Source organism: Colletotrichum karsti (genome assembly GCF_011947395.1).
Source record: "Colletotrichum karsti strain CkLH20 chromosome Unknown Scaffold1, whole genome shotgun sequence".
Classification (NCBI taxonomy): Eukaryota; Fungi; Ascomycota; class Sordariomycetes; order Glomerellales; family Glomerellaceae; genus Colletotrichum; species Colletotrichum karsti.
Window position 1 is genome coordinate 837,521 of NW_024065901.1, and position 27,369 is coordinate 864,889.

The following is a 27,369-nucleotide window of genomic DNA, read 5'->3' on the forward strand; positions in this document are numbered from 1 at the left end:
CTAAAAGGTGTCGGTCTCGTTGCTGGCGACAGTGCCGAAAGTGTCTATGGAATGTTAGTTATATGTTCGTCAAGCCAGAGATAATATGATGTGCTTACCTCTCTTGCGGCGTCGCTCTTCTCTGGCAGCTTCCTCCTCCGCGCTCTTGGGGGTCATGGCTCGAGGACCGCTGGGCCGACGAGCTGGCATCCCAAGGGCAGCGTTGAGGTTGCGGTTCTCAGGCTTGGGGCTGCCAGTGTAGTTGCTGGGCTGAGTGCCAGCGCCGGTGCCGTAGCCGCTTTCTACGCTGTTGTAGGGAAGAGGGCTGTTTTTCGAGCCCAACTTTGAGATACGAGGCTTCGAAGGAGTGGTTGCCCTGTCCTCGATGGGCTCCTTGGGGGGTCGTGGAGGCCCAGCTGGAGAAGAGTTCCAGTACTCGCCGTTCGCAGCACCGGATCCGCCACTATAGCGGTTGGCGTTTGCTGGCAACCGGTGCAGACTGGTAGCAGAGCCAGCCCAGTCAGCGGTGTTGGGAGACATCGGAGTGTCGTATTCGTAAGCTTGACTCTCAAGTGCAGCCTTGAATCTCTCAGTCTGTCCTTGACGAGGCTGAGGGTGTTGGAGATTTACTGAGTTGCGATGCGCCTTGTACTTGGGATCCTCAGGGGTCATGTAGGTGTTGGGAGCAGGCGGGATAGTCTCCAGTCGCGGAGGAGCGGCAAGGTCTTGCTGGGAATAGCCAGTGTGCAATTGATCGCTCTGGTAGTCGTCTTGATACCGATCATCGAATCGAAGATCAGAGCCAGACCGGGAGGGAGGATGCTGGAGGAACTCTTCATCTTGATCTTTCTTGCTGGACCCGCTAACACGGAACGCCTTGCTAACGCTCGTTGCTGTCGATTCAGACCATCGGGAAATCTTGGGAAACCAGCTGGAGGATCCTCTGGACTTGTGCTTCTTTCCCTTGTCGGTCTTCGGCGTATTTTCGTTGCTCAACGACGCGTTCTGGGTGTGGACGGGCTGAGGTGGGGTGCCCAGGGGCACTGAGCCGCCGCGCTGGAATTCACGGGTAGGAGTCATGAGACCCTGGGAGTTGCGGTAATTGTCCTGGTGGTAGTCCTCCTCGTTGTCTTCGTGAACGGTGCTGATGCGGTTGGGCTCGTACCCCATCTTGGAAGGACCACGCGATTGTCCGAATGAAGACATGCCCGAGCCGTGGCTGGTAGAGGAGGTGCCAGCTTGGCCCTCGGGCTCGTACCCACGGTCTTGGTCGTACTGCGCTTCCGGGTCAAGATTCTCAAAGGATTGTCTATCGCTCGGCATGCCGGGCCGGACAGTTTGTGCCTTGAGGGTGTCAACCTCGCTCAGTAGCTGGTTCAGCATGTCCTCGATTCGGCTCAAGTCGTTGGTACCCTTGGTGCTGAGACCTTTGAGGGCCTTCTTGAAGAAGTTGCTCTTCTTGGTGGTCTCATCCAGAGTACTATTCTGAGAAGCGCCACTGGCCTTGATAGATCTGGGAGGAAGGCTGCCGGGGTAAGGCCGAGGACCGCCAATGACGTTCTTGACCGTTTCCTCGGTGTTCTCCTGGACCTCCTTGATAATGACGTCCTCAGTATTGGCAAGGAGCTTCTTGAGGTCCTCGAAGGAGTTTCGCATCTCTGCTGCCGAGCGGACGAGGGTGACGAGAATTTCAGTGTCACGGGCGCTTCTTTGAGCGTCGCGAACCATGAGCTAAGAAGAGTCAGCATTTGTTTCCAGGGCTAGAGAATGCAAGATTACTCACATGTTGCATCAGAGCAATAATGTCCTTGGACTCGATGTTGTCGATGCCGTTACCGGTGGAGGCATCGTAAAGGGGAGAAGCCATGCCCTGAGACATGCCACTTAGATGCCTTGTGTGTTGGGGCGCGTAGAAGGGGTCGTCCGAGTTAGGGCCATTGAAAGGCATCATAGCCTTGCCGTTGGGCTGTCCGATGGGCGATTGCATGGGTCCCTGCGAAATGTAGCCTTCGTCGAAATTTTTGTGGCCAGGGCTGCCGTGGAATTGCGCAGCGTAATCGTCAAACCCACGAGCTCCAAGAAGCTCTGGGTTTTCGATGGGGCTGGCACCGTCGTAGGGGTTTGTGATGACAGTGTCTCGCTTTCGCTCAGCCGAGGTGCGTCGCCACTCGTTCTCGTCGGTCGCGGGGTCTCGACTGGGCTGACGGTGGAGAGCCATGGCGGCTGCAGCTCCCGCAGCAGCACCAGCGGCGGCCATACCGAAATCGTGGCCCTGCTTATGGCTGTCATATTGCTCATGAAGCCCAACATCGCTCTGGCGAGGAGTGATATCGCCGGGCCAGTGACCGCGGTTGCCGTGATCACTGCCGCCAAGGGGCTCCTGAACGAGGGACGGGTTTGTCAACGCATCGTCATCCATGTAGCCGACCTCGGGCATGGGATCATTCATGGTGGGCATGGCACTAGCGCCCATCTTTGGTTGATCGTCCAGGTCGAGGCGGTCGATGCTGTGAGCCGGAGTATGGTTAGGCTCGCGTCCCTCCATTGTTCGCTGCTTGAACGACTTGTTCCTTGAGACACCATCTCCAACCCAGTCTTCATTGTCCTCCTCATCAACCTCTTCAACGGTCGGTTGCTTCTTGTCCTTGGCAGCTCGCAGAGCAGCAGCCGCGGCACCAACTGCGCCCGCGGCAATGGCCTTCTCTGAAGCTGTCGGCGAGTGTCTGGTCGAGGTGGAAGGAGAGTTCCTGTATCTGGCAGTGGGGATCTTTCTGCCGTGTTCATCAATCTCGTACTCTCCGTTGAACTCTCTCGACCTGCTTTGGCGGCTCGAGGTAGGTGTCCTGCTGCTCTCACGCTCTCGCTGCTCGAAGAATTCACGCTGGCTGGCCACAGAGCGTTTCTCGGGACTGACGTCTCTTGACTGCGCCTGGCTCTTAGTTGGGGCGTCGTAAGAGATTTGAGAGTCCCGGACGTATGACACGTTGGAGTCGCCATAGGAGATTTGTGAGTCTCTTCCGTAATCGTAACCAGACCCTGTGGTCATAATGGACTGATCAAGCATCGATCCGTCAATGAGAGAGGCCACGTTGGATTCGACCCCATTGGGGACATGGACAATGTTAGGGTTGGCGACTATGCCGCGCACAGCCTGACCGGGGACTCCAACATCACTGTTCTCGGTGTACTGGCTGTTGCGGTACCCAGCATCGCTGTTCTCCGTCATCTGACTGTTGCGGTAACCAGCTTCGCTGTTCCCAGTCATCCCAGTGATTTGACTCTCGGTGATTTGACTGGCAGGGAAACCAGCCTCACTGTTCTCAGTCATCTGGCTGTTGCGGAAATCCTGAGCACTACGAACACTGCGCTCATCCAGAGATTGCTCGTCAAACCCTCTGCCCATTACATTGCTAGGTATCGAAGACGAGGGAGACAGAGCTCTCATGTCTGCTTGAGATGGGTGAGACTTTGTCGGTGACGCAGTGCCGTGTGAGAGCCTGGAGTCGCGTTGCGCAGCCTCACTGCCGCCCTCAGTGTATCCGGACACACTGTAAATTGGGCTGAGGCCGCGGCGTTCTGGTTGGTACGGGACGTACTTCAACGGGGGCGGTACATCCTGCGTGTTGTAGTAGTCATACTCGTGAGAGTCGTCGTAGTCATCACCCTCTGTGAGACCGCTTCGGTCGTCGTAATCATCATACTCATCGCGGAGCGGCTGGACAGGGCTGTTGTAGTTGTCTATTTGTTCTGTCAACTCGCCGGTGCGTGTGCGGGAGAGCTCCCTCAGGTCACCGTGCGATATGTTGGCGTGCTTCGTGCCGAGAGTTTGCTGCAAGTTTGAAGCTGGCGTTTGAGTAGGCGTTGGCGTGGAGTTGGCTGAGGTCGCGTTGATCGAGGTGACGTTGCCTTTGGCGACCTCTTGAACCGTGGGCAATCTTTCCTCCATCGCTGAGTGAGGACGATCGGTATCAGCCGACAGGATTGATGTGCGAGTCATCTCAGAGGGGTTGATTTCACTCATGAGCGGCATCGGTGGAGCAGGTACTTCTTCCTCCTCATACTCCTCGTCGAATTTCTCTCGGCCTAAGCTGCGGCTACGGGCGGAGCCGTCAGCGCGACGCCTTCTCCGTTGTCGTCTGTCGTCGGCGGCCGGCGAAGCCGCGCTCAGAGCAGCCGCGGCGAGTCCAGCGGCTGCCGCACCTCCCGCTGCAGCCTTGAGAGCTCCATTGCTTCGTCGCGGCGTGTCGTCAACTGAGAGTACTGATTCTCCTTCAACTGATTCGCCGGCAATGCTGCGGGGTGAGTCGACGAAGTCGTGTCGAGCTTCCCGATCTCTGCGCTCGCGGTGGCGGCTGTCGCGGGCCGAATCGTTGCCTTTGGTAGAAGACCTGCGTCGGTCTACTCCCAGGTCCTCGCGAGACAGAGACGTGCCAGTGCCGGTAGATGTGATGGAGCTGCGCCTACTTTCGCGCTTGCTCTGCTCCCGTTTCAAAGCGCTCAGTTCTGGCAGAATAAGTCGTCGGATGGCGTCCTCGACGGTCTCCAACAATTTGGGGTTGTTGATTGAAGATTTTGATGCTCCAGAGCGGACAGAGCTCTGGTCATAGGAGCGGTGGCTGGGAGAAATGCTGGATGTGAGAATGCTGGAATCCACCCCAGACACAACAGAGTCAACATGACTGCGACTAGAGCGTCGCCTAGGCGATCGCGTTCCAGTCTCGGATTGCTTCTCGCTGATGCTGCTCGTTCGACTTTTGCTCGGGCGATGTTTGCGCTCCTTTTCTTTTGATCTCTCATTCGACACCTTTCGCTCGCCGCTGTGTCTCTTCTTGCTCCTCACTTGATCCGCAGCAGCTGCGCCAGCCATTGCGCCAGCGGCACCGGCAGCCAGTTCACCGCCTCGACTCGAACTCTTGCCTCGCTTGACATCAGACGATTTCGTCAAGACGGTCGATCCAGAGCCGTCGTAACCGTCGAGGAAGCTGTCGTTAGGAATGGCCGAAATCTCGGACATGTTGGGAGGCAAGTACGTTGACTCGTGAGCGGCGTCGGCGTCGGGGATCAAAGGGCTCGCCGGCCTTCGACGGCGTCCTCCGCTGCGGTCGATTTCGATGTCGATGGGGTTCTTGGAGACATTGGACTCCTCGGTGGCGGAGGCGTAGGACCGCATGCTGTCTCCGTCCTCGCCCTCGAGGGCTTCGACGTCGAGATGATGAGAGGAGGCTACGGTGGAGGTGCCTAGGGTAGAGGCCAAGGGCACGCGGCGGGCCAGCGAGGTCTTTCGGGTGTTGCTGCTGCTGCTCTTGGTCTCTGTGATTTGGATATGGTCGTGGCGGTGCTTCTTGGACGGGGTCAGGCGCACGCGGACGCTGGGCTTGCGGCTAACCGAGCTGGAATCGCCAGGTTTGCCACCCTCGAAATACTCAATCAGCAACGAGGTCTGGGAGCGATTGGGTCTGTGGCCGCGGGTCTTGATGGTGACGGGAGTGCCGTCCTCGGGCAGAGAGTAGTGGGAGGTTTCGTCGTTTGGCCTGGAAACATCGGTCGCCAGTTCGGTGGGGGTGGTGGAATCGGTCTCGGTCGGGGCAGGAAGTGGAGGAGGCTTGTCGGAGTCAACACCCATTGTGTTGCTCAGCTCTCGGCCTCGGCGACGGAGGAGGTGGTGTTTGCGCGGGCGCGGAAGACGAATGCCTCGTTCGACGGCTCACACGCACACACCTGTTGCACTTTCTCTTGTCCTTCCCTCGATCAGGGAAAGGAAAGAGAGAAGAGCAGCTCTGTGAAGGCGAGAGGAGGTGTGTGAGTGGGTTGCAAACGGTGGGCAAAGGCAAGGGTTTGTTGTGGGTGCCGGTTCGCCGTTCAAGACATCAGGAGCGGTTCGTTGCTGCGGGAAAAACTGGGCAGGCTGGGCGATAAGCTGGGCTGGCGAGGCGAGGCGAGCTCACGCCGTTTGGGGGCCGTTGCGATTCGGCGATGTTTGCGCGCAGAGGAGGGGGAATTATCGAAAATGGAAAAAGAAGAGTATGTGGCCGCTGATGCCACACGCGCAGCCAAAGAAGAAACCACAGCTGAGACAAAAATGATATCAGGTGCGGGAAGAAAAAAGTGAGGGAAAATGAGTGCGGCAGTACGATGGCGCAAGAGAAAGGCCAAGTGGTTGAGGTGCGGTGCAGTAAGAGCGAGGTGAGGTCAGGTAAGGTTGGCGGTTGCCAAACTGGGGTGGCTGGGCTGGCGGTTGCCCCCGGCGATGTTTTTTTCCCCGGCGGATCTTGGAGCTGAAGTGAACAAGAGAGGCAGGTAAGCTCCAGGGGTCTACCTCCTTTGGTTTTACAATAAGGTAGGTAGTCAGTCTACTTCTCCTCCCTTCAACGTCGTCGTCTTCGTCGTCGACTTAATCCCGAGACAACGACTAAAAAAGCTGGCGGTCTGGTCGAGAACGCAAGGGCGAGAACAATTCTTGTGTGTCAAAGAAGGATTTCGACGTTGGGTATCCGTATAGCAAACGGGCAGTCGATAATACAGAAAGCGACAAGGCGAGAGAGACGTGCAAACAGATGGCAGCCCGGGGGGTCGAGGTAGTTAGTTTGGAGGCGACAGGCTCACAGTCTTGGATGATGCAGGCAGACACAACCTGGAAAGGCAGAAGGCACAGGGAAGGACGCTCGAGGAGGGGGAACGGTAGGGGACTTGGGAACGCTTCGTCAGGCTCTGGTTTGGCTCTTCTGCGTCTGTGACTGCGTCTTGGTGTCTGTACCGGATCGCCTCCCCCGGTCGTCCCTCGTCCAAGCTTATGAGGCTTTGTTATCGAGGTACAAAGAAACCACCCCAAAATACTACGGTCATCCAAGTACCCGGCGTCATCTCAACTTGACAAGCTGGTAAGGTGAGAGCGGGAAGCGGCTGGGCTGGGCCGGGTTTTGGCTCTTTGGGCTGTGTGGCCTGGACTGGGAAGACTGGTCGACACATTTCGAGAGAGCAGAGCAGAGTCCTCCCGTCAGAAACAACAACCCGCCTGACGGACGGATATCTCACGGTTCAGTTCCCCGTCCACTGAATCGAAGCGGCGAGCAACCCCTCGAGAGCTAAAAACGGGTGCGACTGTGCCGACCAACAGATGGCCTTCGTCCCACGAGGTGGAGGGGCTTTGATGAGTTGTCCCTCGCTCCCTTCCCGAAAAGAGCTGGGAAGACGCCGGGAGACGGGCCAATTGCCGCCGCAGGCTTGGGGCGTGTGCGAAGGACCTTGCATCTGGGTGCTGTTCCAGAGGAACACTCATCACACATTCTCTCACTCTCGCTCTCACTCTCATGATATCGTCGTGCCTCCACGGCTTGAGCCACACATTCTCCCCTTCTCCGGCCCATCACATCGTTTAAACTCCCGACTACCTGTCTCAAGTGGCTTCTCTCGACCTTCACCGTCTCTTCTCCTGCAGCAGTTCTTACGGATACCCTGTTCACGTTACGTGCCTTACCTCTACCCAACGGCCAAGCCGACCCCTCCGTCGTGCCTTAGTCGAATTCCAGTGCTCCAGTCTCAGCCCGGGTCAGACAGAGCTCAATCACCAATTCGTGACATGTGTGGCAGCTTCACTTTGACCGTTGGCTCTTCACTCATAAGCTCATCTCACGAGCACCATCATCTCACTTGCCAATCCTCGTTTGTGATGCCCCTCTCTCTCTCTCTCTCCCAGCCACCCCGCGATAAACAATCACAATCGCACAATCGCACCCATATCATCCCACTTTCCTCGCTACCTTCCCGTCTCTCTCTCTCCCCTCCCCCCCAGCCCCTCCAAATCAACGGAAATCATTTTAGAAAAAAACCCAACTTTGGCTCAAAAAGGATCCCCTGTCCATTGGGTACATTGAAACATGGCGACGGCCCCCCACAGACGCCGAGTGGAGCGAGCTCGGGCGTCCGTCACATTTTGGCTGGACGACGGGAGGAGCCCGTGGAGAATGATCAGCCACTAGCAGGGCGCAAAATAAGAAATCAAAACTGGGGAGCTTGGGCTGTCCCGGTCCGCGCCTCTTATTTTCCCGTACGTTTCCTGAACTGACTGACGACTGACACCGCAAACACTGACGCTGACGCTGCCGCTGCCGCTGCGCTGCTGGCTTGACAGGGACATGAATCAAGGTAGGACCGGTAAGATGGCAAATCCTATCCCGTCCTGGCGCCTGAAACCGCATCTTCTATCTGCCACCCGCGGCGCCGCTCGTTATGTCCAGGATCAGTCCTACGTGGAGTGACATTCGGATGTCATCTCGCAACCGACGGAATCAAGAACCTCTCTGTAACCCGAGACCGGCCGAATCCAAAAGGCCTCCTTCAATACACCAGAAAGACAGAAAGAGACATCGGATGCCACCCGACTAACGGGTCTAATCTCACTTCAGCTGCCATCTTCCTCGATAGTGCGTGGGAAAATCGGTCTAGGCAAAAGTCCACGTATCTGGTCCAAGCAGTGGCAAACACACAACTCTCCCCCGCCTCCATCGGGATGCCTCGAAAGCCAAGACTCGCTCTCCGCCGACTCTCCGGCCCCAGGCCCCGGCCGTTTGCACACCCGTCTACCCGCAACGCTCCGTTAAGTCTCAATATCCGTACCAGTGGACTGACACTATCAATGGGCTCCGGCAAACATCCACTGCTTCTCCTCCTTCTTGCGCCGGGAAATTCGTATATCGCAGCATGCCCAACATAGATGCTTACCTACCTACCGCGAGCCACTCCGTGCCCGACAGAACGTCCTCTGCATGATGCAGGAAGACGACCGGCCAGTCCTCTCGACGCCGTTGGCAGACCGCTAGCGCATGCAAACTCGCGATCGCGGGGGCCGCCTTCGTTTGCACCACTCAGCTCCCCTGAACACGAATGACCGCCGTCGCCTCCGGGAGGACGCCCTCCTTCGCCCGCTTGATTGGCCCGTTTGGGCGCTCTCGTCCGACGAATTCGTACCGAGGGATAGATCGGCCTGCCGTGCGACTGTGGATACGCCTCCGGCGGAAACCCGCAGCTCTGTGGCTGTTGCCAGGGACGTCCGCCCCTTCTCGACATCTTACGAAAATAATGAACAGATGGATGTGTCACTTGGAGGTTGATAAAATATTAGGTCATGTCTGCTGTGAGGTTCAACTTATGTATTGTCATGCAATGATGCTGTCTGAGGGTCCTCCTCTTTGTGGTATCTTCTGCCGGCTCGCATCTGTGTACTACTACTACGCCAAATGCCAGATGCCGTGTCCCATTTAACCATGATTCGTCTATCGACACGTAAAGAATGAAGGAAACTACTGACGTCCAAAAACGTCTACGTTGACTATTAACATCCAGCCGTTGCTGGCTCATCTCCTCATTTTCTTGGCGTCCCGTGGCCGCAATGCGTACTGCGTCGATGAGTCCTCCGTCTCGGCGCCATCCAGCAGCTCTTCGACGGTCGGGTTCTCGTTGAAGTGAGTCGGCAGCCCGCCGCCCAGCACGGTCCGTGCCGCGTCGAGCCTCGCCATAAGAGACCACGAGTCGATGAGCACGACCTTGTTTCCTAACCTCAACTTTTCGCGGTACCCGAAGCCGCTCATGTCATCATCGTCGTCGTTTCTGCGTCCAGGCTCCGCCTTGGTTCCTCCGGTGTGCGGGTTGAACGACGGGCGGCCGGCGGTCGAGAAACCGGGGCCCTTGCCGTGTTCCAGGGAGGTGACGATGCTGGCGAACTGCTTGCGCAGGTGGCGACGATCCTTCCGGGAGGTCTGCTTCACCGAGGGCTTTGATGCTTCGCGCATGCGGCTGATGAGCCGCTTAGGATCGTACTGCAAGTTCATTGGCTCGCCCGTCTCTTCTTCCAGGTCTCTCGCAGCCTCGAAGATGAAGGCGATGTTGAAACCGGCGCTCGTCTGTACATCGACGTCCGTGCTGTCGAGCTGCTCTACAAAGGCGTCGATGGCCGTGTAGACGTTCTCGGTGATGTCGTCGATTTGGCTGGCGACAAAAGCCCATGATTCGAGTGCCGCAGTGACGACGTCGCCGCAGTCGCCAGCGCTGATGGATTCTCCGTCGCTTTCCACGATCGCGACGGTGTACTCGAGAAAGTCGCTAGCGGCCTCTTCGCTGCCGCCGCCGTAGAGTGTCGCGATGGCCATGGCCCAGATGGCAGCGGCCTTGACGTCATTGTCCTCGTCATCTTCGCACGTCTTCTCCAGTTGCGGGTAGATGTCGTCGAAGAGTGCCTCGGACGGCGAAGTAAGCAGGGTGGCCTGCAGCGACTTTAGGGAGAATATGCGCTCAACGGAGCTGCCTCCAGACCTGATGTTCTTCATCAGGGCGGAAACGATCTCGTTCAGAGAGCCGCTGATCTGGCGGCCACCGTAGTGGTGCTTGACGAGGTGTAAGTAGGACATGAGAGTTGTCTCACGGCCCTTGGTATTGGTTCGCTTGCGGTCCTGGAGCTCGACGATGCGGTCTTGCAGTAGAGTTGCCCATGATGCGTCGGATGCTCCGCCGGTGCCCTCGTCGCCGGAGTCGGTTGCGTTCGACAATGTGCTCATGGTCATGTTGTCATCGTACTCGTCGTCGCTGGCGTCGTCCTCGGAGGCATAGCGACTGCCCGGGCGCGAATGCGCGGGGGAGGCCACTTGCGAGTGAGAAGGAGAGATATTGGGGGAATTCCTCGTGGAACCCCGCGCGGACTCGGGACGCGATCTCGCCTTCTTGGAGACAGTCTTGCCGCTCTCGCGGAGAACCTTGAGTCGGAGGTCGTGCATGGTGGCGACGGTGAATGTCGAGTACTAGGTGTGTGTTGTGTAGGTAGGTATAGAAGTGGAAGTAGCGCGCGGTACTTCTCAGAGAGAAGACCAAGATCTGTAAGCGTTCCGATTAAGTGGAAACTAGAATATTCTGTATTTGTATCGGGGTCGCGATTGTTTGGTGTTGATTCTCGTGGTGTTTTCAATCTTTGACAACCAACAATCCATGAGGCAGCGTCGATGCGTGCTTATATATAGACGAAGTAGAGAGGAGTGGCGAAAGGTTTCGGAGATGAGGCAGCGTCTAGCGTGCTTCTTTCCCCGGTTGGTAGTCTGTGGGCGTCTTGTAGGTTCGTCAAAGACGCGGAGGTGTCGCGTATAGTCCGGGAGAATCACCAAACTACCGTCTCGGAGGTAGGAGTTTGGGGATTTAAATTAGGGCAACGGCGAAAAAAAAAAGTTGTGGAGGGTTCGATGAGTATGGTGGGTGGTAGCGGGTGAATATTAAGAAGAGGGTGTTTGGGTGGCACTTGATTTTGGAGGAGAAAGAACTATGACCCTTGACGTGAATGCTCATGGCATGGACCTGGGTACGTCCAGGTCCCAGTCAGCGGGTGGACATATGACGAATGACGACCGAGACTTTCTAATGGCCTGTAGGGCGAGACACGCATTTGCGCAAGGAACACAGCACTTCTGATTCTCTGCCATTTTTGCTCGGCGGCAGCTTGTCACTCCACATTCCCGAGTGCTGGACTCCAGAGTGATGTATTTTGGCGGGGGGCTTTGTGGGCGTGGTCCATCCGCTCGCGCAGTCTGGTTGGCGACCCCTGCACGTAAGGGAGATCGCCCCCGTCCTTGGTTGTTGGCCTGTGTCACTGATGAGTCTGTCACTCAGCTACTATGCAGTAGACCGCATGCGAAAGAGGGGTGTTGAGGGACCATTCCCTTCCGAGGTGACCGGCACCGAGGTACATGATGCCACTCAGCACTCTGGGGGTCTCAGCGATGGATGGGAAACAGGCAAAAATGCATCATCTGATCGTGGCAGATTCGGGCTTAGACAGTTGCGGCCGGCGCAAGCGACAACCGATTCTAGGTGTTTCTCAGAACCACCATCGGATTCGGTAGATCCGCAACTCATTTGTCTCTGGACATGACGGTTCGGCGACAGCTGCGTCTGTCTTGTCAGGTACCCGGCAAGAAAATGTTTGGCTTTGCTGACTATCGTACAAGCTATCCTGGTTGATAATGCGTAGGTAAGCTGTGATGGTCTAGCGCACGAGAAATCAAGGAAAGGTGTATGTTTTATGCCAACTTACCATCTTCACCCAGGCGAAGGCAACATGTGCATTATCTGCCTCAGGCAAGGGTATATTGTGCTTTCGGAAGGGAGAAACAGCGCATGAACAGATGGGAGGATGTCAAGGTAACCAGACCAACAAGCCAACAAGCTGTACGCACATTTGCGCATTAATTATTGAGCCAAGGCGACGTGGGCGGCGTCTGCTGGCGCGCCAGATGGTCAGATGGCGGACCAACGTTCAAGGCAGTAAGGTAGCAAGTAAGTATTCGTCAGTCGCCCCGGCTCTCACCGCGATCTCACTTGAAGGCGGATTCAGGCGACTAAAATAGAACTTAGAAGACTCGTCGGATACCTCGCTTGGTCTCACCTCACAAGACAAGGGTCATTATAGAAAGACTTTCACAAGGAGCCAACATTTGGACAAGTTTTCAAGTACGGACAAGCCTTGTACTGTAGTTTACCGGAAGGTGCGATTTCTCGAGTCGTGCCTGCCTCTCCGTCGCAGCTTCACCTGGTACCTTAGGCTTTTAGATTTACCTTGGTCTACCTACCTATCTCACCTAAAGTGCACCTCTCCAACCAATAAGCTACATCACCACCACTTCACACCTCTTGGCTGCCTTCCCTTCCACATCTTACCTTCCATTGCTCTATGACTCCCGTATCCATCTTTCACCTCTTCATACTTTTCTCATACAGCAAGCCATTTCGCCTGGCACTTCATCGTGTTGCTCATAAGCTCTCCGGCTGTCAGGCGTAAGGTCGAAGAGAGGTATCCACAAGGTGTGCCCCTCTTTCCTAATCCCGTCATCACCATTCCAAACTGACCCGGCTCGGAGTGAAGCCTGACGCCCAGACACACACTGTGTAGTCTGGCGGGGCACCAACCAATCAAGGTTCCTTTGGCGTACACTTGTGAATTGCACTTTCTGCCCTTTGGTCCCCTCAACTTTGAGAGAAACCTTGCGACAAAAAGTACTCATATCAAGAAGCCGCGGACGAGTCTTCTATTCCTTCTTCCACCTTACTTCTTCTACCTCTTCTCCCGGCAGGTCGAGTCAGTTCCGGGTCGGCAACTTCACCTCCTTCAGTGTCCTCTCTCTTATCACCACCACCCGACCAACACTTTATCTAAAGTGTCCGAACGTCACCTCACCGACCCCACTAATCCACCATCCCCCACCACCAGGGACGCCAACACCCTTGCAACCACCCCCTCCGCGCGCTTGCCTGAGGTCCGATAAGGCGTTATCGCAGTCAAGTTGCCTGCGACTGCCTGATACAGTAGCCAGCACGGTGCTGCTTCCCGATTTCTGCCCCACTGTACCTCACTGGCCTCAAGTCCTCCTTACTTACACTGTATCGCTCCTACCTCTTTACCTACCTGCCTTCACCTCCCACCTTCCTAACCTTCCCAGCCAGCCCGCGGCGGACAAGAAGGCTGATTTCTACGCCCGGTTGCCTTCTTTGCTTCTTCTACCATTTTCCACTCTTCACTCCGACGTGGTCTTCTGCGAAGATACACCTCAAATCTCACGTACTCATCGAGACCGAGTCGTCTTATCTTCGTCTGCACCCCATCAGCTCGGACACCTTCGGACGGAGGTAGCATCTCCCGAGACACGACCAAACACACCACCGCACCTCGATTTTGACCCTTCAAGCTACGTCGAGGATAGCAAGGTCCTCGCTTTTTTCGACAAGCACCCTGAGTTCACAATTACTTGCGGCCAAATCCCTTCACGATGGCTTCGGGTCAGAAGCAGCTGGCGAGAAGTGGTGAGTGCCTTCCCCCAACCCGCTCCTTCCTAATGGTATTGAATGCTGACCGATTTACCAGTGCTCCTCACATTCTCGACCTGCCACGCACCTCCCGAGTTCGAGTACCCCGAGCGCAGAATCTTGTTGGAGTCCAAGGGCACCGATACGCCCACTCCGAGCATCAAGATTGGCAGAACTAGCAAGCGCTTTCAAGAGCTTGGAGCCAAGGAGAACAACCTCTTCTTCGACAGCCCGGTTATGAGCCGCGACCATGCCGAGCTCTTGGTTGACTGGTACCACAAGGTACGTTCTCTTCTATAATATCTTAGCATCAATCTCTAACCTGCATGACAGAAAGTCTTCATCAAGGACACCAGCTCCCTCCATGGCACTCACCTGAACAACTCGAGACTGCGTTCTGATGAGAAGCGTGAGTTGGCTCACGGCGATATTCTGAAGTTTGGAATCGATATTCAGCGATCCACCGAGACGTTTCCGCCTTGCACAGTTGAAGTGCAGTGGGAGTGGAATCCCGCGCCTCATTCCCCCGAGAAAATAAACAACCGGCCTGCGTTTCAGGTCCCTGATGATTATGATACCAGTGACGACGACGATGACGAGAGCGACGTCAGAGCAACGGTTGAGAAGATTCGAAAGATCGAGCAATACCGTTCAATCCGCTCTTTTGGCAATATGCCGTCCATCGATCTGACCCGGGAGTCTCCCAAGCCCGGCCCTGTGGAGGGCCGTTCGGTCATCGTTATTGACGATGATGTCCCGAAGGCTGCCACTCCTGAAGTCGTGGTTTCGGAAGTCACAGTCTCGAACGTGCCTGCTATTGCGACCTCGTCGCAGCCCACCTCAGATGCGGTCCTAGATATCGACGCCCCGCACGAAGATGATCCACAGATGTACGATCATCCTCTTCGACCGCTTGACTTGGATTCTGATTCCGACAACGAGTTGGTGGACGAGGCATTGCCGCCGTACGACGACGACGTGTCAAGTCAGTCCGACTCATCTGCCGAGGAGGATATCTGCCTCAGTGACTCACTGAGTGGCTCCGACAGCGAAGAAGATCAGAGCAATGATGAACAAGATATCAACGATTCGGACAGCGAGCAAGACGCCAGTGGCGACGAAGAAGACATCGAAAGCCCCATGGATTACGACATGAATGATAACGACAGTGTCGACGACGAGTATGAGTCCCAAGTCGATGAGCCCACCTGGGAGATCCCGACGACCACTCTGGAGCAATCTGTTTACGGGAAGGTCGCCAACGTCCCCATTCCTCAGGTGCCATCTCAACATATTACCAATCTCCCTGTCTTTCCCAACATCAGCGTACTCTCTTCTACTTCGACTCTGCCACGTACCCCCTGGACTCAACTGCCTCAGCAGGGCGCGGAGGAGCTCAAGTTGCCGCCTCTTCTCGGCCAGAGAAACTTTCCCGACTTGTTGACGGCGCAGCCCTCGGATATCAACTCCTCTCATCGTCCTATGCTTTATGTACCTCCTCCCATGCCTCTGGAGAGAAACCCCTGGCTGCCTCAGAACGACGGGCCATCCGCTGAGGATCTGGGCCAGATGACTGGCAAGCCTGAATACTTCGCAGCTCGTGAGCATAATAAGGCAAAGATGGAACGAGAAGAAGTTCGGGAACCTTCTCCGGAGCCCATCCAGTCTGTTGCAGCCACCAAGGCGACTGACGACAACACGACGACTCAGCCCAGCTCGACGCCTGTCGAAGCTCCCAAGTCAACGCAGATTCCTCAGTCTGCTTGGATGACTCCCGGCAACAGGTTCATCAACTCGCCTCAAGAGCCCCCTCTGCTTCTGCGCAAGGCCAGCCCTGAGTACGATATGACTAGCGCGTACCAATTCCAGCAGAGCAAGCTTCAGGCGTCTACCATGCCGACATCAATTCCTCATGTTGCAGTCGACAGCATCCAGGCTCCTGTCAAGGAGCTTGCCAAGTCTCCGAAGCGCAAGGCTGATGACATTTCATCTTTGCTCCCGGAAGAACAGGCTGTCGAGGTCTCTGCTTCTGCTACGGAGCAACCCAATGGAGAGACGAGTCAAAGCGCCACTCCCACTGGAGAAGCCGCCGTTGCGAACGTTGCATCGAACGATATCATTGTGTCCACGAACACAAAGACTGAGCAGCCTCCCGCGAAACGTCTCCGTTTCCTTCCTAGCTGGAAGGGAGTCGGTACTTTTGGCGCTGGCATCAGTGCTGGTGGCATCATGCTTGCTAGTATGCTCGCCATGTCAGCTCCTAATCTTTGATCTAACGCACCGATTCTTTTCTTTCCTTTTTCTTTACTTGCTTACAACTCCCAAATTTGGGTCAAACGGTCCTAGACTGAAGGTTTGGCCACGGCGTCATGGACATTAGGTACAGGGTATCGGGTCGCTGAAGGGTCCGACGATGAAATGGCATTTTTAACGGTTATGGATACGAACGGTTATGGCTCGGATTCTGGGAGGACAACTACTATTACGACGGCTATGCCACAGGCCGCAACATTTCTTTGGCCGGACGTTTTCCTATTTTTAGCAGTTAACTTTTAGCCATTCTCAGGGTTAGCTTAGTCTACAAATGTTTCGCTACGTATTGCAGCTCAGGGCTATTCTGGGATCGTTTCGAGAGGTACCATGATGCTGAAGTATGGCCTTCTGCAGCGATGTTGTTGCGAGGACAGTGTTACCATAAACCAAGTATCGCCGTGCATAGCGAGCGTAACAGCATCTCCTCGGCGTTCCAGGTGTTGGGACGTTGCTAGCTTGAATGACGGAAACAGCAACAAAAGAAGACACAATGGGGAACTGTTGCGTCTGAGTAAAGCGGTCTCAAACTCTACACGTCCGTCTACTCCCCGTCTCGCGACGCACAACAGAAATATTACGCTGTGAATGCTCAGAGAGTGGTAAACGACTGTAATAATGTATAATGGTTCAGTCAACTGCGCGTTTTGACAGCTCAAGTAATGGAAAAGAATGAAACGTCAGAAACAGGCTGTTTGTTTTTCGCTGCTGTATATCAATCTACAGCGTTTAGACTCCCGTCCCTCCCTGACCGGGAAGTGCGGCGCGCGAAATACCTTTGACGACGACAGCGGCAGCGAGGACGATAAGGGGAAGCGCTGTCGGGAGAAAGGACTTTTATTTCCTGTCCCTCCGAGACATGCGTGAGCATGTTCTGACCTTGGTCCCCGGTCGAGGACTCCTTTTTGAAGAAAACGATGGCCAAGATTGGGGGCTAGTTCTTTTTGTGCTACTGTTCACTGCGTCTCGCAAGTTTATCTACGGCGGGCGACGCCACGCGGATGGCAGCTGCGTGTATTCAGGTTTCCAAGCCGGAGGAAAGACGAAGCGTTCTTGAGGTGTGCGGCATGCGTCGGTGAACGCAGCAAGACCGGGGGTAAGGGTAAGCGGTCGGGTAAGAGGAGAACGGAAGAAGGACGCAGGGAGAAGGACGCAGAGAGAAGGAGAGGAGATAAGCTTGATAGATGGGGAAATATCACGGGGTGCGAACACTATGTGCGTACTATTCCCCGGAATCTCTCAGACGCTTCTGAGAGGACCGTGTAAATGAAGGCGTGAGAGGTCCTGCATGGTGATCATGCCGGGAGGGGGAGGCGATGTAACGAGAAAACGAAGGAGGAAACATTCCTCACTCCCCTCGCGCGAGAAGGACCAGGGCCGTATCGGCGGGTGTCGGGAGTACTGTGATGGAAGCGCCGAGCCTTCAGTCCACGGCCACGTTGCCGTGCGGCGATGTTATACTGTGCCGGTTGGGATAAGGGGGAACTTTGGAGAGCGCCATCGAGAGCACAAACTTGTCAGATGACCTGCTATGACGGCGTCGAGAAGCTCCTTGATGGTGGTACGGCGCAGGAATTAGTTGATTGTTGTTACAGGAGTGCCGAGATCGTGAGGCCGGCAGAGCTGCGATCTTGTCAGAGTTCCCCGATGCTTAGTGGTTGCATCAGTTGAGGATCCTTCCACAGCCTCGAGCTATTCAGGAGGAAGTTGGATTATGAGAAAATGGCATCCGGTATATCCCGATGTGCCTGACCGATTGAAAACGGGAGAACCAGCACCTGGAGAAGGCAGCTGCGTGTAAGCTGGAATATTGGGTTGTTTATCCACAAAATGGCGCCTAAACCCAGCTGGCTGGCGGCGCCTTCATGCACTGTCGCATGTCGTAGACCGGTCAACTCTATGAGACCTCGCGTAGCCCAAGCTTGAGGCAAGCAAAGGCAGTAGTCCTCTTGCTGCGTTTATGATGACTGGCGTCAAATATTCGCCTCACCTAGCATGGGCCGTCCCGTGCTAGTCGCTTGACGAGACAGTGGTACTCGAAGGGAAGGGCTGAAGTGGCTGCTGTGTCCGGTAGCCCACGAGAGCCCAAAGGCAGCTCTGACATCTTTTGAGGCTCTCATTGGTTCCGGCCGAAAGCTTTGGGATGTGGTTGCACCGCCAGGGGTGAGATGGGTTCTTGCAACACCAACACTGCTTCCATCAGCCGCGAGCTTGTCGTGGCTGAGCCGACATCAATCAACACCGCTCTTTTCTTTTTTCCTTGTTCTGTGATATGCTGACGGACCCTTGGCCTGGCTTCTTTGACTGCAGTCTCCCAAGACCCTAATGTACTCGGTGTAAGTCTGTGTGGGCGGATCGGCATGGGTATGATGCAGGTATCCGGAGGCCGGTCGAGGTCGCAGGGTGGTTGCTGGGAACAGCTGGCGTCCGACGCAACCGGACCTATCGCCGAGCAAATCAGGAAGTTCCAGAGGAGAGTGCTTCCATTGTCAAAAAAGAACAATATGTATGCGACGCACTGCGATCGGGAGGTCGAGAGCTCGCTTGTATGGTAACGCAAAGGATATTCAGGCTACTGAAGTCAGGAAACAGTCACAGCATCGGAAACACAGATGCCACTTACCTCCAAGGCGCCGCCAGGATGGCATATGTAGGCTGAGGCCTGTACTTCCTGAGGCTGACGTCAATCTTGTGACGAAGTTGCTGAGTTGACTGACGTTTGAACAGCGTTTGTCGAAGGACCCATGTCGGTAAGGACATTATCCCGATCAGGATAGTAGAATAAGGCGGCATATGAAGTATCACCCACACCCTCCACCCCATTCGTTGGTACGCAGGATGAAACGAGGCAACCTTGGGAGCGGCGCCCGGTGTGGTCACAAGACCGGGCCAACAGTCTTCCCCTGTGATGACTTGATAGCTGATTGATGCTCTCGGCGAAGATGCCGAGAGCGATCTCTGGGGATGGCGGTGAGGGCTGACCGAAGTCGAAAGCCAGCTAGGTCCGTCAAACCTCATCCAAGGCGTGATACGCCTCCAGAGGCTTGTCAATAATCACCCGACAAGGTGTGATGGGAAAGTATAAAGCCGTCCCCGTGGCCTACCTCTTCAAGGGCCAAAAGCCTTGAAGAATCATCGCCAACTTGTCTGGTCATATAATACTGCAACTCCTAAAGCTCATTACAAGCAGTCGACGACATCAACACCATGTCTTCCATTGACGAAATTTGCGGTTGTATCGAAGACATGTACTCGGGCAAGTGGGACTTCAGAACCTGTACCCATTGTCTTGGGCATGAAAGGTGAGCAATCATAAACGAATGCTTCATCATCGCCGCACAAGTGACTGACGAGTGTTGAAGAAACGCATGCGATTTCTGTGGGTCTCAGGGTGTGGTTAGAGTCCCATGCTCTCATAGGCGTGCAGTCGAAGATCGATCCTGCAGCTCCAAGCCTCGGACTGGAGACACTCATCCAGGCAAGCCCGGGCCCAGAGGTCCCAGAGACCCAACCCAAGGAGGTCCCAATAGGGGAGTCGCCGCTGGTCGCAGCTGAAGACGTCTGACGAAGTCTCTTTGGAACCCCAGCAATGGGCATCTTGTATATGTCATCATCCCTGGCAACCGCACCGCTCTAGGTGAGAGCAGGGAGGCCGGAAGGGCCACAACTGTGTGTTTCTGGGCGGAGTTCCTGTGTCGAATTCGTTGAGTTTTGTTCAGTTCGGTGTGAAGTAGGATAGATCATTTGCGGCTGGCTCAGTTCCACGACACTGAATGAAACCATCGCCAGAGAGTAAGCCGTTAGAACCCCAAAAAAGAAGCGTTCTCAGATCGTAAATTCCCTGAGTCAAGAATATGAAAACATAATTGCTCAGTAGCTCTCGTTTTTGCTGCTCTCTGTTTCTTCTTGCATGTTGCGTTGCTATCGGGCTCTGCTTCCAGCCGCTGAGAACAGAAAGCCGAAGCCTCACCACGGCTCATGGCCCAAAGGAGCCCAGAAAAGATAGTCAGTTTCAATGGGCAACGAGAGGAAGTCCGATGTCGTCTGAAGTAACGTCCGCTCGCCTATCCGATGCAGCGGAACCACGGAATCTGCTCGAGGTATTGCGCAAATCCGATGTGTTGAGATAGTAAAATCGTTCGCATGACCCGCAAGGGACATTGTATGTGCTCTGTTGTAGACCATCGGGTCAGTATCCGGGTGACCCCATTGGATGAGTTATTACCTGTGTACTTTGGCACGATTCTTTGGGACGAATACCATCGTACCTCGATTTGAAGCTTCCTTCGGGGAAGTTTACATTGCTTCCGAAGTTGGACAAGGTCGTTGCAAGCCTTAGAGTTTAGCTCGCTAAAGAATTCGGGAGACGTGCTTGAGTACGAGCGCCGAGTGGCACAGCAGAATTTGCGTCAGCTTAAGGTAAGAAAAGAGACTTCCAAAAGACACTCGTGGTAATCGGCGTACTCGGGTTGAACAGTGTCCATGTTGTTCCCGGCTACAGGAGGGCTGACACGCAGACGTGGCATCGACAATGATTGACAGCATCGAATCTGGCGGACTTTGAAAAACTCGACATTCTATGTTATTTGCGTCCAAAACACTCCTCATATAAACCGCTTTGTGAGCAGATTGACAGATCTGCCCGGAGCCGTTGAGTCTGTTGAAAGATCTAATCGAACACTGTGTGTGTTTGATGTAGATCGACCAGGGGACTCTGCAAGTTCGGGCTGAAATGTACAAAATGCCGACGTCCAATCGTTTCCTCGGGACGTTTCCGTTCAGCAGTCGGGATGGCGTGGATTGAGACAAGTCGAATAAGGCAGCGATGTAGGTAGGGCAGTAAAAGATGGCAGCACCGCCAGTCTAATCTGATGACACAGTACAACAGTCGTTGTCATCGTAGAGAATCTTCGTCAAAACTCGTCGAAGACACGTGGGCACATCGGAGGAGGCGGTATCGGCCGAATCAGTGCTGCGTGAGGGAAACGTTCCAACGTCCGAATGTCATACGTGACGACACTTGAGGCCCAATTGACAACGTGGTGTTCCAGAAGATTTCAGCCTGATAAGTGACTGATCCGCCGACGGGATCTCCAAAGAGGCGTACGAGTTCTGTACGAGTCCTGCGCAAGTGGTTTGAGCAGATCATGGCGGCAGCACGAGACCTGATTCTGATGACGCTGGCGGTAAGTATGCCTATGCCACGTCGACGAGAAGCCGGTATTCGTACAGCAGCTGTACTTCTTCCAAAGCCGGATTCTGTCAAATCGTTCTCGTTATGTTATTGGTAACGAATACCAGTCCGTTGGACGCAGGCCAGGGCAATGTATCCGGTTACACTGCTGCATGGCTCGCCGAAGGTGTCATGTGGCCAGACTCGGGCCAATATCCGTGGCAGATCAACTTCAACACAGAATATTACGAGATGTAATTTCGTTCGCATTGGGGTGTTCGAATGACGCAACGTTGCAAATGTGGTCGAGGGAGGTTCAGATTGATGAACAGAGGAAGTCGAGCTGCAGGTGTAAGTGGTACGTACCTAGGACTTCTGTATCCGAGGTTTTTCCGACGGCAAGCACAGAGAGGTGGAGCCTCTGCGCCCCGGACCTCTGGTGGGGCCGTGTTGAATTAGGAACCACAGTGGAAGGTGCGCAGCTCCCGTCTAGCGATGGCAGTCCAGCCGACCGCATCGTGGAGGGGCAGCTTTTGGTGGACAACTTACGCGCAACACCCTCTCCGGCGCGACCTTCGAGTCCTCAACAATTTCTTTTATTTTATGCGGTATATGATGAGATAGCTGAAGCCAAAGACTTCTATGCAGTAACCATGTCTGTGATTCTTTGCACAGGTAAGCCCCAAAGTCTTTCGCATCACAAGGTGCCATTCAGCCATCGCGCCTTTCCACTGCTCAAATGCGCACATTGCTAACAGTTTGCCAGCGGGTTACGACCACACGATCAGGTAGCTGGAAGCCAACGCAACTTCCAAAACGTCGAAAGTTTCTGACACCTCCTAGGTTCTGGGAGGCCCTCTCTGGTATCTGCTCCCGTACGATCCAGCACCCCGACTCCCAGGTCAACCGCCTCTGCATCTCCCCCGACAAGCGCTTCCTCGCGGCCGCGGGCCACCACACCGTCAAGCTCTACGATATCAAATCTACGAATCCGAACCCGCTTCTGACTTTCGAGGGCCACACGGGCAATATCACTGGCGTCGCCTTTCACTGCGAGGGCAAGTGGATGGTCACCTCCTCCGAGGACGGCACCGTCAAGATCTGGGAGACGCGCAGCGGCCAGGTCCAGCGCAGCTACAACCACGGCTGCCCCGCCAACGATGTCGTTATCCACCCCAACCAGGGCGAGATTATCAGCTGCGATCGCATGGGTAGTGTTCGCGTCTGGGATCTCGCCGAGAACAACTGCTCGCACCAGCTGATCCCCGAGGAGGACGTCTCCGTTTCGAGCGTCACCGTCGCCAGCGATGGTTCCTTGCTTTGCGCGGCCAACAATGGCGTAAGCGAAATATCGCGCTTACGAAAGGAAATAGAAGGCTGACAAAACACAGGGAAACGTCTTCGTCTGGCAGCTCCTGCAAACATACGACCGCACTCAGCTTCTCCCCATCACACACTTCAACGCACACAAGGAGTATATCACTCGCATTCTCCTGTCCCCGGATGTGAAGAAACTCGCGACTTGCAGCGCCGACCACACCGCCCGCATATGGGAGGTCAAGGACTCCCCTCCCCCTCCCGGAGAAGAGCCTAAGCCTTTCGACCTCGAGGCCACCCTTACGGGCCATCAGCGCTGGGTGTGGGACTGTGCTTTCAGCGCCGACTCTGCTTACCTCGTGACCGCTTGCTCTGATCACTACGCGCGTCTCTGGGAGCTGCACAGCCAGCAGATCATCCGTCAGTACAACGGCCACCACCGAGGCGCAGTCTGCGTTGCTCTTAATGACTATTCGGAGTCGGCTAGATAACCAGTCAGGCCGTCATGGGTTGGCATTTTTTGCTTTTCGGCTGGTTTCAATTGGTCTTTAAAAGGACTTCACGCATGTGACGTTTTCTCTCTGTTGTTTTGGACTTGGGGAATGGTATGGCGGGGCGTCTGGACACTTTTCTTTGTATCGCATCACAGATGGGCTGCGGCCGTCTGCATTACGATTCTCATCCGCAGACTAGGGTAGCTGTTTCATGATCATTACAGGCAAGATTATGATATTTCAAGACGTGGGTCTCGCTGGACCTGACTCCAAACGCCGTACACGCTTCAAGATGTGTTTGCCGCAATTATTTACCAACCATCGCCCCAGCCATCGTCTTCGTCTTCTTGCTTGGGCTTCAGGTCTATCTTCTTCGCTACTATGGGCTTCGCTGCTGGCTTGGCTGTGAGGGGTTTCTTCGCTGTCGATGTCGACGACTTGGACAGACCCTTTGGCAGAGGCTTGCTCGATCCGCCCTTCTTCTGTGATTGGGCGGCTAACCAGCCTGCAAAGTCCGGCTCACCGTCATCGAACGGCGTTGCGCTGGCAGTGGATTTAGCAGCGGGCTTTGAGCTCTCAATTGGTTCTCCCCAGGCATCATCGCCCATGTCTCCCCAGGCGTCACCATCGTCCGCAGGCTCGGGATTAAATGAGTCCGCAACAACAGACGAAGGCGTCCGCGACATCGGAGGTGGCGACTTGACCGCTTGCCTATGCAGGGCAGAAGCCGATGAAGTCGTCGGTCTCTTAAGCTCCGGGCCAGGAGATGGGGCCGGCTTTGGTGATGCGGTCCCTGAGGCCGCCGTGGTCTGCATCTCACCCGCGGCCGAGGACAGCTTGTTGGTGAATGATGAGATGGCCCAACCAGTCCAGGAGGACGCCGCCGCGTCATTAGGTTGCGGCGTACCCATGCGGGGAGCCGCAGGGCCGTCAGCGCCCTGTGGCGGTAGAGCAGTGTCGGGCATGGCGGCGGCAGCTTTCCTGATCTTCTGCATGTAGACATCCATTGTCTTGCTTGCTTGGTCGCGAATCAGCTTCTCCTTGTCAATCAAAAGCGGGCAAACGACCGGCATAATCCGCAAGGCGACGTCTTCGTCGGAAAAGTACTCTCCAGTCACACCCAGAGCCAACAATGATGCATTACGGGCATGAACGAAAGGATCTCTGAGGGACCTGGTGAAAGCGGCGATTAAGACCTTGCCCCTAGAGGAAGTGCCGAGCTTGCCAGCGATCTTTCCGAGACAGATAGTCGTATTTGTTCGAATACCAGGCTGCTCGTCATTCGCAGTTTTAGCGAGATACTTGAGCAGATCACCGTTGATTGTGCGGTCAGACAGCTTGCCGATGATAACAAGAACCGATTTCAAAGTCTGCTCTCGGACGATGGGTGCAACGTCCGTGAAACCAGTGACTAGCTGCGGGAAGATTTTGTCGTTGACGATCTTTTGTGGAAGGCGGTCGATCATTAACGGCAGGCTGTCGAGAAGGCACACGCGGATGGCTCTGTCTGGGTTGGAGAAGAGCCGAACGACAACAGGAGTGATCTTGGCATCAAAATCCTCGTTGGAGAGTTTAGCCGCGATTTTCATGACGACGCTGAAAGCTTTGGGGCCTCCACCGCCAAACTCGACTGATTTTATTAATTCTGGAAGAACTTTCATTTTAAAGAAGTCTTCTGGAAAGTCGTCGGATAATTGGTCAAGATCACTGCGACGATCAGTCAGTAAGGTAGTCCTTAGTCTCATCATAAGTTGTCAACCCACTCAAGGAACTCCTCTCTTTCGGTTTCAGACTTGACACCAAGGTTTTCAATACCCTCGGTCAATTTGATGAGAGGACTGTCAAAGAATGAACCGCTACGTTGTCCTTGCTCCAAGAAGTGGCCAACGCTGACACGAGCTTTGGGGTTCGGGTTGACGAGGCGCTTGTAGCTTTGCTGCATTGTTGGCGGAATGCTCTTGGTTTGGCCAGCCTGATCTGAGCCCATATAGTCGCCGTTGAAAACCTCGAATATCATGCAGCCGAAACCAAACGAGTCGAGAGCAGAGTGGGGGTTCTTCTTGATGGCATCCCAACCGCCACGGGCGAGCTCTGGTGGTGCATATCTCGCAGAATCTGGAACTAAACTGCCGTATGTCTACGTGGACAGTCAACGACTGTGAGATCTTCTTGGGAGGGGAGTACTTACGTAGATTACTGCGTCGTCATCTTTCACGTTGCTCAGAACCTCGAAGCCACTCATCTTCCACTCCCCACTCTCGGACGTGTAAATCGAGCCAACCCTTACGTTGCCGTGAATTGAGGTTGCCTCATCGTTGATGAACTTGACAGTGCGCTACAAGCGGTCAGCCGTCTTCTTCCGCTCCTCACAGCTGTGCCTCCCCTACCGCAACGCTGCTTAGGCCCCATTTTATCGTCTCTGGCGTGAGACTCTTTCTCTTGACGTGCCACCGTAGGGGCACTACTCGCTCGGTCGCAATGTAGATGTATGAGTCGGTCTACGTCCAACTCGTTAGCTGACGCTTGGCCCGGACGAAGGGCTCCCATTACCTCCACTGTGTCCAACACTTTTATGACGCCAGGGTGGCGCAGAGTCCTCAGCTTGCGCAATGCGTTCTTAGCCAAAGGCAGTCGAGACTTATTCGCGGTAACGTCGAAGGAAAAGATACTGCAATTCGATCCGTCTTCCTATTGCAGATATTGATCGTTAGAAACCTGGAACCTTTGTTAGTTCGTTGGACAGCTACACGTACCCGCTTGGTGCCATTGTTCAGCGTCCAGACGGACTCGTCGATATCCACCCTGTCACCAAAGCTGTATGGAAATGGCGGTCCTTGTGCTATGGCAGATGCAACTGCCGACTTCAGGAAATTCATATCGGTCGTATCAGTCTTATTCCACTTCGAAAACGTCCGGCAAAGCTTCAAGAAATGAGACTGGTCTTGGAATCGTGCAAGGGCTAAGATGTTGCAACAACGCGCTTCTTGCGCAGGCAGGGAGCTTCGGGCAATTTGGCGACAGGACAGTGGACCGTTGACGCTGAACAGGGGCAGCACTATTCCTACCTCAAGCACCTCAGACAGCAGGGCCCCGCGCTAACCCGCGTTGGATAGAGGGGTGCCGCGGAGGGTGGTTGATCCGTTACCGATGTATTATGGGACCGAAATGGGTGTGAAGGTCTAGGTCCCCGTCTCGCCGGTCGCTAAAGAGTGGAAGCTAAGGCAGGCAAGGATTACCCGGAGGTCCCTCAGCAGTGGCAAGCACCTCAGTTTAAGCAACCAACACTTGACAACCTCTCCACTGAAGGTAACGCGAGGCGGGAGCCTCAGCAACCTTCCGCGACCACGAGTTCGCGTTCAGCGTTTGCTAGACACAGGCACAATTTCCTGTCGTCATTTCGACCTCGTTATGGAAACCGATCGCGTTTCACTGCTGTACCCGTCTTGAGGAATACTTACTTCTTCGGATCCATGCGAAACTGTCACTCAACAGCAGTCGCGAAGCGGAGGGTGCGTGGGCGCGAAATTGAGTCTGCAGGCAGGCAGGCGACAACAGGTGAGTTAAGACTTTTTTCGTTCTGTACATTTCATCTTACACTTCCGTCCTTTTCAATTCTTCATACTGCGCAATGATGACTATTGGTAAAAGGTCCGATCGAAAAGGATTCTTCTGGGGTTGTTGTCTCGTCTTGTTCCTGATTCATGGCTTCATTCTTCGGAGTGAGCCACGTCCTCGTCCCTGCAAAGCCTGCGCCCGCGTTGAGCTGCGTAATGTCTGTCGCTGCATTCTACTCACAGCTTCATTACAAAGGGACTGGGGAGCGATATCAAACAGACCTCATTTGGAGTTCAGCTTCCGGTTGCCTCGACGGAGTTGGACCAAAGGCCGAGGCAGACATGAGAGGTTCAAGAGCAGGCTTCAAAACCGCTGCATCCCCAAAATGAAGACCAAAATAGAAACTGAAAAGACCTGAGCGCTACTTCATCTTGACACTCTTGTGTTGTTTCTTCCACTGGATTCACAATCATGAGCTTTCATGGTGAACGCAAACTCATTCGCTAATCGTTCTTAGGATTCACGGCACACGTGTCTAATCACATTAGTCTCAGGCTTCGGAATATGAGGCCGGAGCACTCGATTGCCCTCGACTTCCCTTTCATCGAACGCAAGGGGAGGTGCGAGACTGATCGAGAGACCTCGAGGCCACAACTGCGGTAGCCTACTTGGCCAACCGGGTCACAAAATACGCGACTCCCAGGCCTC

At 54.8% G+C, this 27,369-nt stretch overlaps 4 protein-coding genes across 4 annotated transcripts; 1 reads left to right on the forward strand and 3 right to left on the reverse strand.

Moving 5' to 3' along the window:
• On the reverse strand, positions 1 to 5,602 carry CkaCkLH20_00189 (uncharacterized protein; the record flags this gene model as incomplete). Its single annotated transcript, XM_038882909.1, has 3 exons — positions 1 to 44; positions 99 to 1,710; positions 1,763 to 5,602. 3 exons carry the CDS (start codon positions 5,600 to 5,602, stop codon positions 1 to 3), a joined length of 5,496 nt encoding a protein of 1,831 aa, XP_038751614.1.
• A 3,727-nt stretch (positions 5,603 to 9,329) lies between these two features.
• On the reverse strand, positions 9,330 to 10,742 carry CkaCkLH20_00190 (ifrd domain protein; the record flags this gene model as incomplete). Its single annotated transcript, XM_038882910.1, has 1 exon — positions 9,330 to 10,742. The coding sequence occupies one exon, from the start codon at positions 10,740 to 10,742 to the stop codon at positions 9,330 to 9,332; it is 1,413 nt and encodes a 470-aa protein (XP_038751615.1).
• Positions 10,743 to 13,775: 3,033 nt separating this feature from the next.
• CkaCkLH20_00191 (uncharacterized protein) lies at positions 13,776 to 16,083 on the forward strand (the record flags this gene model as incomplete). Its single annotated transcript, XM_038882911.1, has 3 exons — positions 13,776 to 13,809; positions 13,871 to 14,094; positions 14,146 to 16,083. 3 exons carry the CDS (start codon positions 13,776 to 13,778, stop codon positions 16,081 to 16,083), a joined length of 2,196 nt encoding a protein of 731 aa, XP_038751616.1.
• Positions 16,084 to 23,417: 7,334 nt separating this feature from the next.
• Positions 23,418 to 25,982, reverse strand: CkaCkLH20_00192 (uncharacterized protein; the record flags this gene model as incomplete). Its single annotated transcript, XM_038882912.1, has 6 exons — positions 23,418 to 24,813; positions 24,870 to 25,243; positions 25,295 to 25,441; positions 25,494 to 25,604; positions 25,657 to 25,794; positions 25,860 to 25,982. 6 exons carry the CDS (start codon positions 25,980 to 25,982, stop codon positions 23,418 to 23,420), a joined length of 2,289 nt encoding a protein of 762 aa, XP_038751617.1.
• Positions 25,983 to 27,369: the final 1,387 nt, after the last annotated feature.